Source organism: Otolemur garnettii, unplaced genomic scaffold (genome assembly GCF_000181295.1).
Source record: "Otolemur garnettii isolate 467f Iridium unplaced genomic scaffold, OtoGar3 scaffold00055, whole genome shotgun sequence".
Lineage (NCBI taxonomy): Eukaryota > Metazoa > Chordata > Mammalia > Primates > Galagidae > Otolemur > Otolemur garnettii.
The window spans coordinates 5,400,768-5,419,057 of NW_003852450.1; the positions used below are offsets into that span (position 1 = coordinate 5,400,768).

At 38.8% G+C, this 18,290-nt stretch overlaps 2 protein-coding genes across 14 annotated transcripts in view; both read right to left on the reverse strand.

The window, feature by feature from the left end:
- Positions 1-16,954, reverse strand: part of ZC3H11A (zinc finger CCCH-type containing 11A) — a 36,962-nt gene extending 20,008 nt beyond the window's left edge. The window contains exons 1-7 of one of the 13 annotated variants that reach the window (XM_023514534.1): positions 16,737-16,880; positions 16,154-16,215; positions 15,906-16,057; positions 10,749-10,802; positions 9,343-9,402; positions 5,714-5,911; positions 3,848-3,967 (exon numbers count right to left, since the gene is read on the reverse strand). In XM_023514534.1, coding sequence (XP_023370302.1) covers positions 3,848-3,967; positions 5,714-5,767 — 174 coding nt within the window. In that variant the 5' untranslated portion in view covers positions 5,768-5,911; positions 9,343-9,402; positions 10,749-10,802; ... (1 more) ...; positions 16,154-16,215; positions 16,737-16,880. Of the gene's footprint in view, positions 1-3,847; positions 3,968-5,713; positions 5,912-9,342; positions 10,803-15,905; positions 16,216-16,736 lie in introns of those variants that run through there. The other 12 variants (XM_023514540.1, XM_023514536.1, XM_023514533.1 and 9 more) reach the window with 12 other exon arrangements.
- ZBED6 (zinc finger BED-type containing 6) lies at positions 11,928-15,906 on the reverse strand. Its single transcript, XM_003792249.3, has one exon. It carries the CDS (start codon positions 14,970-14,972, stop codon positions 12,033-12,035), a length of 2,940 nt encoding a protein of 979 aa, XP_003792297.1. The 5' UTR covers positions 14,973-15,906; the 3' UTR covers positions 11,928-12,032.
- Positions 16,955-18,290: the final 1,336 nt, after the last annotated feature.

An 18,290-nucleotide genomic window follows, 5' to 3' on the forward strand; every position in this document is an offset into this window, starting at 1 on the left:
AAAAAAAAAAAGTTTCCTATTCATGAATTCTCAAAGTAAAGCACATGTAACACAGTGAAGGTATGTATAATTCCCAAGCTACGTCATTCTTATAAAGGAAAATGGGAAAACAAAGAATATTTGCACACCTAGAATAAACTGCTGATTCATAGGATATACATCCAAGATAAATATACATTTGAGTTCTCCAAAAGATGTGTATTTACCAACACTATTAAAGAAATACTATTGGTAATACCTCTAAAAAGTTGTAGACAATTTAAATGTCTATCAATACTGAATGTCATCTAGTAATGAGAAAGAAACCATACCTACATTCAACACCACAGATGTAGAATGAAAGAAGCCAGACACAGAAGACTGTATACTGTATGATTCCACTTATGTAAAGATCAAAACTATCTGGCTGGGCTCAGTAATCCTAACACTCTGGGAGGCCAAAGGAGGAGGATCACTTGAGCTCAGGCATTCAAGACCAGCCTGAGCAAAAGCAAGAGCAAGACCCAGTCTCTAAAGCTAGGTGCGGTGGCTCACGAGCATAATCCTAGCACTCTGGGTGAGGCGGGTAGATCACCTGAGCTCATGTGTTCAAGACTAGCCTGAGCAAGAGTGAGACCTTGCCTCTAAAAACAGGCAGGCACCTGTAGTCCCAGCTACTCAGGAGGCTGAGGCAAGGCAATCACTTCAGCCCAACAGTTTGAGGTTGCTATGAGCTATGACGCCACAGCGCTCTATTGAGGGGGACAAAGTGAGACTCTGTCTCCAAAAAAAAAAAAAAAGACGAAACTGGATGAGGAAGGCAGTGTCTTCCCAAGGAAACCTAGTACAGGATGAGGAGATCATTTTACATGGGAGAGCTACCTAGCACAGAGTATTAGAGCTGAAGGGTGTAAAAACAGTATCTATTACAGGGAATCAAAAGAAGGATACAGAGGTCCAAGCAGGGTGAGGGAGGGGTCTCCATGGTGCAGCAAGTGAAGAGACTTGGCAATGGACAGACACTACAGTCAAAACAAGGTGCGAAAAGGATCATTGTGGAAGAGTGGTTTTGGCTGTGATATGATAATGATTTACATAGTAGAAGACTGATCAAGTAAGTATTAAGAACAATGGAAACCAAATTCCTCACTTGTAGAGAAGAGAGTGACAAGGGCCAGACGCTGTGGTTTATGCCTGTAATGCAAGCACTCTGTGAGGCTGAGGCAGATGGACGGTTTGAGCTCACAGGTTTCAGATCAGTCTGAGCAAGAGCAAGACCCCATCTCTAAAATTAGCTGGGCATGGCGATGGGCACCTGTAGTCCCAGCTACTCCAGAGGCTGAGACAAGAGAATCGTTTGAGCCTAAGAGCTTGAGATCACTGTGAGCTGTGACACCACCGCACTCTACCAACCCAGCGACAAAGTAAGACTGTCTAAAAAAAAAAAGGCTCAGCTCCTACAGCTAGGGTGCCAGCCACATACACCAGAGCTGGTGGGTTTGAACCCAGCCCTAGCCTGCCAAGCAACTACAACCAAAAAAAAAGAAAAAGAAAAAAATAGCTGGGCATTGTGGCAGGCACCTATAGTCCTAACTACTTGAGAGGTTGAGGCAAAAGAACTGCTTAAGCCCAAGAGTTAGAGTAGTGGTTCTCAACCTATGGGTTGCAATCCTTTTGGGGGTTGAACGACCCTTTTACAGGGGTTGCCTAAATACATCCTGTATATCAGATATTTACATTATGATTCATAACAGTAGCAAAATTAGGGTTATGACATAGCCGTGAAAATAATTTTATGATTGGGGATCACCACAACATTGAGGGACTGTAGGGTTAGGAAGGTTGAGAACCAGTGAGTTAGAAGTTGCTGTGAGCTGTGACTCTGTCTCAAAAAAAAAGAGAAAAGAGTGACAGGTACGGGAAAAGGGAAGCCTAGACCAAACTATGAGTCAGAATCATCAAAAAGATCTCATGATTTTTAATACATAGACACAAAGTAATAAATCATGTAAATGACTACATGTATATACACTTATGTGTTTCCTACCTCTGTCCACTGAGAGGACCTGAAAACAATGATACTCTTAAGATCAGCCCAAATCTTTACATCTATATACCTCTATCCCCAAAAAGGAACCAGGGCACCTTGGGGAAATAGCAGATTCCAGGACTTTAGCAGGAAAAGTATAGCATGAGCTTGAAAAATCTCATTAGGCCATGACAGAAAAAAAAATCAGTGTGAAGATCTCCTACTGTCCAAATTTGGGTTAATTTGAGCATAAAAATAAATAATATTAAGGCTGGGCAAGGTGGCTTCTATCTGTAATCCTAGCACTCTGGGAGGCCAAGCTAGGTGTATTGCCTGAGCTTACAGGTTCATGGCCAGCCTGAGCCAGAGTGAGACCCCCATCTCTAAAAATAGCTGGGCATTTGTGGTGCGTGCCTGTCGTCCCAGCTACTTGGGAGGCTGAGGCAAGAGGATTGCTTGAGCCTAAGAGTTTGAGGTTGCTGTGAGCTGTGACACCACGGTATTCCACCAAGTGCAACAAAGTGAGACTCTGTCTCAAAAAAAATAAATAAATAACAATAGTAAAGGAGTATGACACATTGAATAAAATAGGATACCATGAGTTTGTGCAAATACAAATAGAGAAAAAGTTCAACTTTGATGAAAAATAGGGTATTTACAGAGTCTCAACAAAACTTACTTCTCCACAAAACTAATTACCAAAAGAAAAACTTTAGAGTGAAGCAGTCTGGCAGATACCACATTAAGTAATCAAATTAGCACTATTAGTAATAGAAAATTAAAACTGTATGCCATCTAAGGGTACGCAATGAAAAGAGTATCATTTATGTGATATTCCTATTAAAGATACACAATCTTAATCTAGTATTATTATCCTCCTAAATAATGGATATTATTTGGACAAATGGAAAGCTTGAATGGAATCAAGAGAATTAAATAGAGGTAATATATTAATGTTAATTTTCTAACTTTGATGGTTGTACTTGATTAGTAGGAGAAATGTCCTTGTTGGTTATAGGAAATAGTCACAAAGTATTTGGAGGTGATAGGGAATAACAGCAATTTACTCTCAAATGACTTTAAAAAACTTCTTTATATTGTACTGGCAACTTTTCTCTAATTCTGCAACTGTTTTAAAATTAAAAAACAAACACATAAATACTCTCCAAATATATAAATATACATTTTAAAGCTCAGACATAGCTATACCAAACTGTTCTCCAGAGAAATTACACTCATTCATGCTCCTATTTAGACATTAAGCGAGCATTAATGTCAGAAATTTCAGTGGATCATTAAAAAAAAAAAAAAATCACCCTACATGTGGCCAGGTGTCGTGGCTCACGCCTGTAATCCTAGCACTCTGGGAGGCCAAGTGGGTGGATTGCTTGAGCTCAGAAGTTCGAGACCAGCCTAACGCAAGGTCCTATCTCTACAACAAACTGAAATATTAGCTGGGCACTGTGGCAGGCACCTGTAGTCTCAGCTACATGGGAGACTGAGGCAAAAGGATTGCCTAAGCCCAAGAGACTGAGGTTACTATGAGCTGTGATGGTGTCACAGCACTCCACCAAGGTGACAGAGTAAGACTCTGTCTCAAGAAAAGAAAACATTAGGGTGGCGCCTGTGGCTCAAAGGTGTAGGGTGCAGGCCCCATATGCTGGAAGTGGTGGGTTCAAACCCAACCCTGGCCAAAAACTAAAAAAAAAAGAAAAAGAAAAGAAAAAAAATTACCCCACATGTTATAATATGTAAAGCAAAATGTCATTTTTGTCCCTGTATTTTTTATTGACCCACCAGGACCCTAGAATACTTATAGAACACAAACTGAAAACTTACATCGATTTCCATGTGCCGAAACCGGCACACCTGTCGAAAACAGCGCCCTTCTTGCCATAATGTGCAAACAGTTTCATTTCCTAGTGCAGCTTCACAGTGACGGAATGGGCAGCTGTCACCCTGTAAACAAAAAGGGAACACAGAAAAGAACTGTGACGCTGAAATATATCCCAGGTAAAATGTCTATAACAAAAGTTTCCTGGAATTTAAGCTGGAAGCAGGAAGATCATTTAAGTTCAGACTTCAGTGAGCCAGGATCACACCTGCACTCTAGCATGGGTAACAAAGTGAGACACGATGTCAAACACAAACACACAGACACACATACGGACTGTCCAGAAAGAATCCCGCTAAATTTACTATGAAAAACAGAAATGCAATGGCTGGATACTTTCTGGACAGCCTATATATATATTACAGTTTATCTTCAAAACTATTTCATATATCCTGACTTGAATAATGCTGGCTTTTGATGAAAAAATCAGAAAGTAGACTAAAATTTAAGTATAACTAATATATACAACTAATTATGCTTCACTATGTCACACAATTGTAATATGTGAAACAGGCTCGGCGCCTGTGGCTCAAGTGGCTAAGGCACCAGCCACATACACCTAAGGTGGCGGGTTCAAATCCAGCCCGGGCCCGCCAAACAACAATGATGGCTGCAACCAAAAAATAGCCAGGCATTGTGGCAGGCGCCTGTGGTCCCAGCTACTTGGGAGGCTGAGACAGGGGACTCGCTTGAGCCCAGGAGCTGGAGGTTGCTGTGAGCTGCAATGCCATGGCACTCTACCCAGGGGACAGCTTAAGGCTCTGTCTCAAAAAAAAAAAAAGTAATATGTGAAACAAAAATGCTGTTGTATAAACTGCTATAAGTTATGACAGAAAACTGGCAGAGCTTTGCTCAAAAATGATCATTTCAAACACAACATTAAGATGATTTAAAGGTTTTTATAAAATGTTCATTTATAGAATTAGTCATAAAGATGTAAGAGAAAACAGTAAATTCTCTTAAATAAATCTATAGTAGAATCAAGTAAAATTAGTTTTTTTTGAGACAGAGTCTTACTTTGTCACCCTCAGTAGAGTGCTGTAGCATCACAGCTCACAGCAACCTCAAGCGATTCTCTTTTGAAAGATAGGAAAAAAAAAAAAACTGCGACATGTGGCATGTGCCTGTAGTCCCAGCTACTCAGGAGGTTGAGGCAAGAGGATCATTTACTACGGGAGGCTGAGGGGGATAGATTACCTGAGCTCATGAGTTTGAGACCAGCCTGAGCCAGCATGAGACTGTGTCTCTAAAAATAGCCTCCCAGAGTGCTAGGACCACAGGAGTGAGCCACTGTGCCCAAATTACATTAAGTGTTGACAAAGATATAGCAAATAAAGCTCTAAAAGCCTCCTTTAAAAGCTGGCTTTGTCTTCTTATTACTCAGTAGGAAATCTGGTAGAAGAAAAAAATCAAATCCAATTCATGCCAGTACAATACAATCCACAAAGTACTTGTACAAAGTATAAAGTAATTTAATATAAAACATACAAAAGCAAAGTTAGGAAACCAGTGGTTAAAGTATCCCCAATTCCAAAGACACTCTGAACAGACTAATTCTGAACAGTGAATGATATGCCACAGGCCTTTTCACTTCAGTAGAACATGGGAAAATTAGTTATCAATAAAATGAAGAGGAAAAAAATGAACAATGAATTCTCCTAAGTATGCTATCCTTTATTAAAAAGCAGACAGCAGATTAAATAAACAGCTGAGAAAAACAAAACATAAAAACGTAAGATATTGGGGAAGTCTTATCCAATTTCATCAAAGAAACTATAGACAGAACTGATTTAAGAGATGTTATTTCTTACTTTGGTACACGTAGAATAGAAAAAAAAATAGCAGTCTTCTCCTTGATTAGGCATGCTGGGTAGATTCCTCAATCAGAAGTGGCTTCTTGAAACAAGCCACTGATTCCTCAAGGCGAGGACTAGTTCCCAGTCCTCTTGAAATGGGTTTTATCTTCCAAATGACAATTCAATCACAGAAACTGTCTTTAAAATGTAATCCTAAAATAAGGACAAAATGAATTATAGTATTTTAGGTAAATTCTCCCAACTTGCTCCTCCAAGTCACTCTGGTTAATGAGATCACCTTGTTAAATAAAAACAAATTTTAATTATAATAACATGCACTTACTTATACACAACACATTGATTATGAATATAGTACATTTTCTCCTACAGTGTAAAATTTTTATTAAAGATAGCCATGCCGGGTGGCACCTATGGCTCAATGAGTAGGGCACCAGCCCCATATACTGGAGGTGGTGGGTTCAAACCCAGCCCTGGCAAAAAAAAAAAAAAGATAAGCCCTTCTTTCTTTTGCATTCTTGATGTGCTTGTTACACTGCTTCAGCATTTTAAATAACCACTGCTTACTGAAAATATGATCTACATTTCAGATGATTACCAGGGCTTAGATTATTTTATGTAAGATATTTGATAAATCTACATTTCTGAAAAATTATTTTTCATTGAAATGACAAAGATCAAGTCTTTTCACAAACATTTTTGTTACTTTAATAATATATAATTACAACTAGATGGGAAAACTCTGTTTAGCTAGAATACTTGGTAAAACAATTAATTACCTTTGAAAACATCTGTGGACGTTTATAGAACACCACCCCCAATTTCTACTAAAAAGGGAAATTTTGACAGGCATTGTGGCAGTTGGCTATAGTCCCGCCTACTCAGGAGGCTGACGCTGAGGATCCATTGAACCCAGAAGTATGAGGATGCTGTAAGCTAGGCTTATGCCAGAGCACAATAGCAAAAGAGTGAGATTCTGTCTAAAAACAAACAAACAAAAAAAGTAACAGGCCAGGTGGGTGGCTCATACCTGTAATCTTACCACTTCGGGAGGCTGAGGCAGGTGGAATGCTTGAGTTCACGAGTTCTAGACCAGCCTGAGCAAGAACAAGACCTCATCTCTATTAAAAAGTAGAAAAAGTAGCCAGGCATCCTGGCACATGCCAGTAGTTCCAACTATTTGGAAGGGGGAGGCAAGAGGATCACTTGAACCCAGGAGTTTGAGGCTGCTGTAAGCTATGGGAAATGGAGTGAGACTCTGTCTCAAAAAATAAAATAAAATAAAAATAAATAATTTTAAAATTAAAATAATAAAACTCCTGGGCTAAAATGATCCTCTCATGCCCACCTAATATTTTTTCAATTTCTTAAGAGATGAGGTGTCACTATATTGCCTAGACTGATCTTGGGCTCCTGGCCTCAACTGATCCTCCCACCTTAGCATCCCAAGTAACGGAGATTACAGGTACAAGCCACTATGGCCAGCAGAAAAAAAGGAGTTTGGAATGTTTAAAAAAAAAATTTTTTTTAAAGTGAAATGGCTTAAAAACAAAAACGAGCCAAGCTAAAATGCAACATACACTTTTGATAAAAACCCTTAAGAAATTACAAAGTACTTCCTTAGAATAAAAGCACTTAATCACCAGAAACCATTAGCACATACATCATGGTAAAGCATTAGAAATAAGTTTCCTCAAGACAAAAAAGGAATACCCAACTATCTCTACCATAATTCAACACTGTTTCAGATTTTTTAACACATGTATTAAGAAAAAAATGACATAGATACTACAAAGGATAAAACAAAAAAACCCCCAAAGGGTGGCATCCTTAGCTCAGTGGGTAGAGCACTGGTCACGTACACAGAGGCTGGCAGGTTTGAACCCAGCCCAGGCCAGCTAAAACAACAATGACAACTACAACAGCAAAAACAACAACAAAAAGCAGGGCATTGTAGCGGGCACCTGTAGTCCCAACTACTTGGAATGTTGAGGGATGGAATTGCTCAAGTCCAAGAGTTGGAGGTTGCTATGAGCTGTGACTCCACAGCATTCTACCCAGGGCAACAGCTTGAGACTGTCTCAAAAAAAAAAAAAAAAGAAAAAGAAAAAGAAAAAAAAAATCCAGAATCTGTAGATTATATGCTTGCAAACTAGAAAATCTATCAAAGAAAAATATTTAAAATAATAATGAGATACTATGAAACTACCAAGGCACAGAAGACCTGAATAATGGATTGCTAAATGGAACAGTCAATGAAAAAAATTACCTCTCCCTAAAATAATTCATGCACCAAATACAATTCAATTCAACATCTCCATTAAGAGTTTATTATTAGAACTTGACACATTATAAAATCATCTGGAAGAATAAATATCTGAGAAAAATAAAGGCACTTTAAAAGAAATGGGAAAGCCTTGGTGTATCTGACATAATAGATGGTAAATATAACAATATTTAGCATAACCTTGACAAATAAGTACACAGATGAAAAGAACTTAGGAGTCCATAAATAAACATGATTTATAAAAAAGGTAGCATCAAAATTAATTTGTTTGAAGTTAACAAAACAAAGGCCAAAAATTTAAAAAATAATTTCTACTCCATACACAAATGTACCAAGGGAATTAAAAGCAGGGTGGCAGGAGAGTACTATATGGAGGAAGATTCTGAATTCACAACTGCACTCAGCAAAAAGGCACGCCATTAGCTGGACACTGTGGTGGGTGCCTGTTAGTCCCAGCTGCTGGGAGGCCAAGGCAAGAGAATCAGTTGAGCCCAAGAGTTTGAAGTTGCTGTGAGTTGTGACACCACGGTACTCTACAGAGGGCAACAAAGTGAGACTCTATCTCAACAAACAAACAAAACAAAAAGGCACACCATATCTGACAATGTGAATAAAATAATGCTCATGAGAGGAAGAGTGGCAGTATCTTACAACTATGATCTCTAGATAGCATCTTTAATGTAAAATACATAATCACTCAAGAAAATGGAAGATAACAAATTTTTTAATAAATCCAGGTTAAAAAGAAAAAAAACCTTTCTGAAGTTAAAAACCACAAGAATAACATTAACAGACTAGACTACCTAAAATGAAAAATATATAGCAAAATATCTATCAGCAACATTTAGTTATCAGCCCAAAATTAGTAACTTTACTAAAATGGATGCATCAAGAGTTTCAAATCAAAAAGACTCCTTTGTTAGTTTTCCAGTAAATTGGTACCTCTTCAGTGAGTAATACATAGCAATTCTAAGTTCACACAGATGTGTGCACAGACTGCTACTGGATGAAGGGCTATTTTTGTGTGGAATGGCAAAAATCTAAAAGTCTATCAATAAAGGATACATTAAATTATGGCACATCTATACAATAGAATATTATATAGCCATTAAAAAGATGAGGCAAAGATATGTGTATGGACATGGAACTATGTTGTGATATCTACAGTGCTTTTCTCCAGGTAAATAAAATTACAGGGAGATTTCACCTTGATTATATTTATTTCCACCTTTCTGCAATGTGCATATATAATAAAAAAAAAGAATGATCCAGGAAAATTATGTCTTAAATTATAAAAATGTTTACTTCTTTAATGAAAAAAGCCCATTTCCCCACTTACATTAGCTGGTTGCTCTCAACAGGAACGTCTGTGTCTTCACTGAGTTCCAATCTATTACGCCTGTAGGTCGAACCAACACTCAATCCATGAATTAATAATAATGAGGCAGAAAAAATTTTCTTCCTCACATTGCCAAGGAAACCTCTCAGCCACAATTCAAACACAGGATGTGTTTTTAAAACAGCTCCCAACTACTGGGAGATTTAAGTCCATTCAAATAACCTTTGTCAGACTGGAGACAGCTAGGGTTAGTTATCTCCTCAAAAAGAAAAAAATAAAAACAAAAAAAAAAGTTCATTTGAAGATGAACTTCAGATTCAAAGGGTTATTGAAAAAAAAAAAAAAAAGATCCATCTTCCATAGCCGAACAATATAATTTAAAAAGAAGAAAAAAAAGAAAAAAAAAGCCATCAAAATTCAATAAGATCCAATTTCTGGTCTTCAAGATTTCTTCACCTATTAAGAAAAAAACAGAAACCTTCCCCCATCTTTATTATCTGTATAATAAAAGCATACTTGTATGTAAAAATATAAAATGTTTTATGTATATAATATACATATACATATATACTAACTGGCTTAAACACACACACGCACATATATACAAACGTGTAGTAATAAAACATCTGGGTAAGTTTCCCCTTTTGAAATACCCTACAAAAGCCCTTAGATTTGGATTCATTATAAAAATAGTGAAGTTACTCTTATACCAAAGTATCATGAAGTTGTTACTTTAAGTTTTGCCCAGCCCACAAAATAAAGATGAAAGAAAATTCTTTACACATATATCAATGTGTATAATACGGATGTATATGTATCATGATCATCACCATCATCATCAGGGAGTGTTTAACCAAAAAAGGTAGAAACGTATAGTTACAGAGTAACTACAGAGTGGTGCAGCAAGCTGTAGAAGGCAGAGCAGCATTATAGCCATTCTAAACTGGTACTGTCAAAACACAGAAAGCTTCTATCTAAGGGAAGATGTTTTTCTTTTTTTATATCAACGCCAGTGACACTGGCATGCCATTCAATATTGGCCCTGCAAAGGCTTGCTTATGCAGCCTAGTTGCAAATTCTTTACTACAGATGGCTACAGCTAAAGACTTTGTAATTATTACTTACTCCAGTTTAGTAAAAGGGTAAACTTTAGGAGTTGAAATTTCATTTCACAATGGTACATTTACCATTTAAGAATTAAAAAAAAAATCAAATCAAATCAAAAACAAAAAAGTCTATCTTGATATATAGAAATGAGTTCTAAATTTTGAAACCAGCCCAGTAACAAAGCAATTTTGATTTTTACGTAATAAATACTACATAATTTCTAGGCTAAATCTTGCCAAATACTATCCAAGACAAAACTAAAATCAAAACTTAAAAAAAAGTGGACACCTTTTACTCACACTTAATACTAGTCAATTTTCCAGGAATTTTTTGGGCAGGGAATATCCCCAAATCTAAAATGAAAAAAAGGAAAAATTGGGATCTTACATTAGTTATTCAGTCTGAAACTTTTAATAGACTTTTACTAAATCATCATTTTCTGGCCTCTCACTCAATCACAGAAACATACTTTCAGAGTGGAAAGGGACCTTAAAGATACTAAGATTAATTCACCAATGATTCCTAATACATGAAAATACTGACTGCTTATTTTTCATTAAGAATACACTGGCCAAAATAACCTCATAGTTAAGAATATGATATTATGGGTCATCAGATATGTTTTTAAAAAGATTACCTAAAATAGAAAAAATTCCTTTGGGAAATGCATACTGGGTTTGTCAAAGTATGCTCAGAGGGCTTTTTTTTTTTTTTGAGACAAGAGTCTCAAGCTGTCACCCTGGGTGGAGTGCCATGACATCATAGCTCACAGCAACCTCCAACTTCATAAGGCTTTCTTTACAATTTCCAGTCAATCTTTTTCAAATTTTGCAAACTTTTTGGCATTTTTATACCAATAAATTACAAAAAAAGTGCCTATACAATCTTTATTTTTATAATAGTTTTTAAAGGTTAAAAAAGACAATTCAAAGTCTAAAAGTAAATTTTCTAATTATTTTTCCTAATGTTTCCCCTTTATATAAGATCCAGTCCTAAAAATGAAGGGTAAATCTATCACACTCAATAATTTGAAATTATAAAGCTGACCAGTATGAGGAGGCAATTATAAATTTTCAAATATAAAACAATTTTAATGGGTTTTCTTTTCCCAAGTTGTAAATAAGCATCAGGATTTTTAAAGAAATAGAAAAATGGGAGAGGGAGAGAAGGAATGCCAGCTTAGTATGCTTTTTTCTCATTTCACTAGTATCAAAGCAATCAAACTTCCCACATTGGGAGAAATTTTACTTAAAACCAATTACTAGTTCAAGTTACTGGACAAATATAGCAAAGGCCTTTCAATTCTGCACTATATTTTTTAAAATTAACATCTGTTCCCTCTGATTAGAATAAACAAAATTTTCAGGTGCGAGCTACACTGAGTTAAAACTGTAAAATTTTTAATCTTCATTTTGTCAAAACTGTATTGCCTCTGAGGAATTTTCAGCACTTTTTGTGTTTTCAGGTTTCCTCAGATTTGTTTTTAAGGAATAATTTGCATGACTGTATGTGACAACTACAGCAATTAGGATACAGTAATAGCAGTTAAGTTGCCCCTTTTAAATGGATAAAGGAAAAATAAATTAAGGTGATATTTTTTTTCCATTGCTTTGAACAACTTCATTCTCAGTATCCCAGCTCAGAACCAATGTAGAATAATCATAGTTAACATTTTTTAAGTTCATTTTCAGAAACATCAGCTGTTCTATATTGTCAAAGTCCAGGCTCATGATCTGTTTTGGATGAAAGTGGCTATTCCTAGTAAAGATACATTCAGATTGCCAACTACACATGGGGCAACTTAGATAATGAATAGCAACCTGTGTCAAAGCAGGCCATGTGCTCATCTTCCTCTGCCAGTAAATCAAAGGGTCATCACCTCCTGAGAATTCTGAATGTTTCTCTTTGAAGTACTCATCCACAATTGCTATAGCAGAGGGGAACATGAAACTTCTGCTTCCAATGGCAATGCTGTCTGCAGTTGACCTATCAATGGAATCTGAATTGGAGGTGCCTTCTTTTATAGATAAGGTAAATGAATCAGCTCCTACAGTAACTGAGGGACCAGAAGGTTCTGAAGTCACAATGTGACAGACCTCTGGTGATGATTCCATATAATTACAAACCTCTTCTGCAAGGATGTGCTTGTAAGTCTCTAAATCAGCACTTTGAGGAAAAAAGACTTCCAAACTATTTTTAAAGCAAGGATCTAACAAAGTAGCCAAAATACAGTGCTTGGATTTGAGCATGGCACTTAGTAGGGTATCTGTTTCAAGTTTCAGAGATAAACTGTCCACTAGATTGAGGGCCTGAGTAATTCCTCTGACTTGAAAATCTTCTCTGAGTTTCTGCAAAGAAATGTGTAGATGATGGATTAAGGGTAGTACTTGATTCAATCCTGTGGTCTTCACACTCACTTTCTGGGTAGCTTCCTCAAATGGCTTGAGAATATCACAAACGTAAGTCATGAGAGTCCACTGAAGGGAAGTGAGTACAACTCCACTGGCTCTACCAAGACTATGATGAACTGAATAGCAATGCTCCAAAAGCCATTTTAACATATAAAAGGTAGAAATCCAATGTCCAGTTTCATCCTGCTTCAAATTCTTCCATGGAAGTTGGTGATCATTTTGGAATTCTTGCAGTATCTGACGAGCTTTTACAGAATGACTAAAATGATGACAGGTTTTCCTAGCAGCCACTAACATATTCTCAATGCTTTTGTGCTCACAGAAGAAGTCCTGAATGACTATATTTAAACAATGCAGGAAGCATGGCACATGGGTAAAACCACCATCTTTGATTGCATGTACCACACTGGAGGAATTGTCAGAAACAATGAAGCTAGGAATAAGAAAATTGGGAGAAAGCCACAGACCAATCTGGTCATTTAATTCTTGTAAAATGTTGGTTATCAAACAGTCTTTGGCCAAACCTGTAACACAAAGCACTGCCCACTTTCTAAAATTGGGCATCTTCCCATTATGGGAAACAGGTGCAGTTTCCAAAGAGACCCAATGTACAGTCACAATAAAATAGTCAGTAGATGGGTCATGGGTCCAAATGTCAACAGTTAGGTGAATCTTTTGGCTCTGAACATTCTCTAAAGTTAAGAAAATTTTTTCTCTGACACAATCATATAACTGAGGGACAGCCTTAGTGAAAAAATAAGTCTCTGATGGCAACCTGTAGTCAGGTGCCACAATCTGCATGAACCTTTGAAAGGCTGGGGTTGAGAAGTAGTTGTAAGGATGCATATCCTCCACAATCATTTGAATAATTGCTTGACTTATTTGACTTGAAGCTGGATTTTCACAATATGCTGTTTCTCTCTCCTGTGCATGTATGACAGTGTCTTGCTCTGCAATAGTAATAGAACTTTCAGATCTATTTTCAACCTCTAACACAGGAGGCTCATCTGAATCAGAGTCACTAAGGTCCTCAGCTGTTAAATCTTGGCTGCCTGTAGACTTTTTTCTATGCAATGTATCATTTAGGAGATCATTTCTCTCAGTCTCAGCTTCATCTAAACCATTTCCAACAGAACCATTGTCTTTGTTGGCAACAGCCCAATGGATGGGATGGGTGGCCTGCAGGTGTCGTTGAAGCGTTGAAGTTCCCAAATGGGAACCTGGTCTACCCCGGCTCACACTCCTTTTACATATGTTACACACTGCTCTTGAGATGTGCTGAGGATCAGTGTAAAAAAAATTCCAAACTGCAGATGTCTTGGCTCTGGTTCCAGGGATTAAGGCATGCTTGACAATGTTACTTTTGATGAGAAATCTCCCTCTTTCTGCCCGTAGGGCATCTGATGCTGATTTATCACGTTTCTTGCCCATTCTATTATCTAATGGATCAGTAGGAATATACTCAAAGCTTCCACTGCTTCCAGGAGAAGAGGGAGATAAAGATACATCCAAGGTAAAATCCTCCTCCCCACTAGTGACTCCAAACTTGTTGGCCCTGGTCCAGTGAGGAGAATGCCTTGCTTGCAGATGTCGCTGAAGAGTAGAAGTACCAAGATGGCTGCCTGGTTTACCCCTGCTGACACTTTTTTCACAGAGGTTACAAATAGCTCGCCAGGTGTACTGGGGGTCAACATGAAAGAAGTGCCATACAATGGAAGTCTTGGCTCTTGTACTAGGTAGATAGATCTGTTTTTCTATATTGCTCTCAAAAAGACTTTCTTCATCCTGCTCAGGAGTACTGGATGCTAACAAAGCAGGAGCATCTGAAACAGGCCTCCCAGATCCCAAATCCTTACTAAACTTTTTGGCAAGGATCAATTTTTTTCGCCTTCTCTTCCCCTTAACTCGTAAACCCTTCTTTCTTTTCTTTTTAGCAGGCAATTTTGCCTCTTTATCCAGTCCTTCTGCCACCATCTTTCCCTCTACCACATTTTCTTCATCTGTATTAGAATTAATAGGAACACATCCCAGAATCCCAGCACCACTAAAAGTGCTGCATCTTCTGCCAGCAGAGAGTGAGGAAACTGGTACACTTAAAGTACATACACTCATTCTATTTATGTCTCCAAAACTCGTATGAAAATCTGTTAGTCAGTTTATTATTCAAGCAGAAATACAGCTGTCTCTCTCTACTTGCATTACCTTTTCTCCAGTTTCTATGGGGAATCAAATTCCCTTTGGACCAGTAACTTCCAAGCCAGGTTATTTTTGGAGAAAAAGTGACAGCAAAGGACAACATTCCCCAACTCTTTCTTAGTAGGCTTTAAGAACCATTCCAACTTTCTGAGATCTGAATTCAAATAGTCCAGTGTCCTCATGTTATAAAGAAAGAACTGAGGCCTCCTTTCCCGGAGTCACAGAGTTTGTTAGTAGCAGCTAGAAGCCAGGTCTTCCAAATCCCAGCTTCATGTTCTTTCTTCTGCTTCATCAAGAACTGTATCTACTTGAAATGCCTTTGAGTTTTTAAAATACGTATTTTTATGATGCCTCCTGATAGTAACATCAACTTTCTCTTAATTCTGAAATTAATTATTTTCAAGAATTTCACTTAAACAAAAACATAATGCATCGTTCAACATTCATCATTTAGGACTGTGATTTGCCAATACAACCCAAAGTCAATTCTGGAAAACTAAATCAGACTCCACATACTGGTCATTAACATCAAGTGCTAGTTGAGCCCTTTTAGCTCTATCTAAAAGTAATACAATTTTTTAAAATGTGGGTGGCTGGAAAAAAATGTTTTTGAGAATAAAATCTAAAAACAAGATGACAAGTTGCACTTTCGATTTACTGTTTATATCAAGAGTTAATCCAAGTTTAGTTTTCAGATATTTTTAGACTGGAGAAGCTTTACAGCTGGTAAGTAAGTAACTCACAAGTTGAACACTACATAAATAGCAAAAATTGAAATATAAGCTTTAAACCATTTCCATTCCTTTTTAGTTGATCCCTCCCCTTCCCCCAATACCTACATACATTTACCCTAAAAAGCATCTCTATCACTAGTTCCACAGCCTCCTTCTGAAGGTCCAGAACCAAGGCCTGAAAGATGTCAACAAAACTGGCCTTCCCCATAGGAATCCGCACCGATTATGGGAGTTTAGGGGGTGTTCTTCATTATGGTTTCACCAATCCTACAAGGAGAACGGAAATGTCCCTGTTGCTCTTGACTCCGATGCTGAGGGCCGGGGCTGGGAGTGTAATTAGGGCGGGGAATGGGTGTAGGATACCGGAATAATGTCGGTGGCTTTCAGTATGTGGAGTTTGAGAAAATCTCCAAAGTAGTGGGACCCTGGAGAGGAATGAGAGTAGGTAAATTCAGCTCCTGGCACTCAGTCTGATTTAGGCAGTGAGAGTCCGCTAAACTAGAAAAACTGTTGCCCCTAGAAGAACCCAATCTAGCGTCAGTTCTCTCTCCGGAGTCAGGGGAACAGTCAAGCTTTCGGGCTGCTCTAGGCTCCCAGTTTCCCGAACACCGGATGTGGGGGAGGGGAGGAAGGTTGGTTGGGAAGGAGCCGAAGCCGTGGGGGTGGGGTAAAGTGGGGTGGGGTGGGGTGGGGGAGAGGTAAAGTGAGGTGGGGGTGGGGTGGATGGGAAAAGTGAGCGGGAGCCCGGAGTCCCAGCCGGCCGGGCGAGGGCCGCAGCTGAGAGGTTGTGGGGAGCGATCGTTACCGCGGGGCTGAAAGACCCGCTCTGACTTCCCGGGCTAGGCCGCGACCCAGGGGCGAGGGGAGGCCGCTGCCACTCCCCTCGCCCTCTCCCCCACCTCCCCAACCCCAAGACACCCGGGAATCAAAAAACGGGTCTAGTTACCAGAGAACAGAAACTTTACCGAACCGATGACACTATCCCCGACTCCCGCTAGCTGCCACGTCTTGCTGCTTTCTTAACCGCTGCCGTCCGTCGTCCTTCCAGCAGCAACACCAGCAGAAAACCAAGACTGCCAGCGTCAAAGATGGCGCCCGGCTACAGGCTGGGCTCTAAGACCTGGCCCGTAAAAGTGCCAGCACGACGCACAGCGCAAGGATTCTGGGAGATGTAGTTTCGTCTATGAGGCGATGCCTAAGATGGCTTCGGTGGGTCACGGGGTCACCAGAACGAGGAGACCCTGGGCCCTAGGGTCTCGTCTCTTCCAAGGAGTGAGTTTTATGAAGTTACCAGGTTCTTGAAGCCGTCTTTGATAAAATTTTGTTGGTGTTTTTGCTTGTGAATTAAATGAGATAATAAGCGAGAAGGCCCCAGGGTCTGAGTCGACCAGACAGGAAGCTCTCAGTATATAATGACCAAAATGTTTGCTTCATGAATAAATCGTCCAAACCTTGTATAAACTTAAGTTAGTAATAAACTGTACTTTTCTCGTGCATGCAGTGTTGAAGGATTTCTGAGTTTATTTTTATTTGAAGAAGTGAATGAAATTGGGCTTTGAGGGCGTTTCTTTTATTTCTTAAAACAAATTTGTATATTGGAAAAGTAATTTGTGCTCCTTAAAAAGTTCATAGGAGTTCGGGGATAAAAAGGAAAAGCAATCAGCAGTCGCCTCCCGTATTAACATTAATCTCTATATATATCTATTTGAATGTTTTAACCTTTTTTCCCGACTATGAAGCTAATACACTTGTTTTAAAAAAATTTAAATATCAATAATACAGAAATACAATGTAGAAAGTATTAATTATCTCTGAGAAATAAGCTCTTAAAAAATTAACATATATCCTTTCTAACTTTTTAACTGCAAATTTACTTAAATATATTCAATCTGAGTATATTCAACATTTATTAGAAGGATCTGCTTGGTAAAGTTTGGTTTCAGCTCAAGGATCCAGAAAGACAAGTGTGGCCCCAAGGCCCTGTTCCCCACCCAAACCCCACCCAAACTCCACCCTACCGGGACCTTCCTCCCCTACTTCAACCCCCTTCCCCTTCCGGGTGGAACTTAGGTTGCAACATTTTACCTAACTTGGATACAGAATATGGTTCTGCTTCTAAGAAAGGATACACTTGATGGCAAAGTAGATGGGACTCCAGGCACCTTTTAATTTTTTTTTTCTTTGAGACAGTCTCACTTTGTCTCAGTTTGTCACCTTTGGTGGAGTGCGTGGCATCATAGCTTACAGCAGGTATCCTCAAACTACGGCCTGCAGGCCGCTTGCAGCCTGCCTAGGACATTTATCCGGCCCGCCGAGTGTTTTTGCCCACGCTGCCTGTACTGCTTAGCGGGCGATTCGTACCGGGCCGCAGTCCGGCCCTCCAGCGGTCTGAGGGACAGTGAACTGGACCCCTGGCTTACAGCAACCTCCAACTCCTGGGCTCCAGCGATACTCTTGCCTTAGCCTCCAGAGTAACTGTGACTGTAGGCGCCTGGCACAA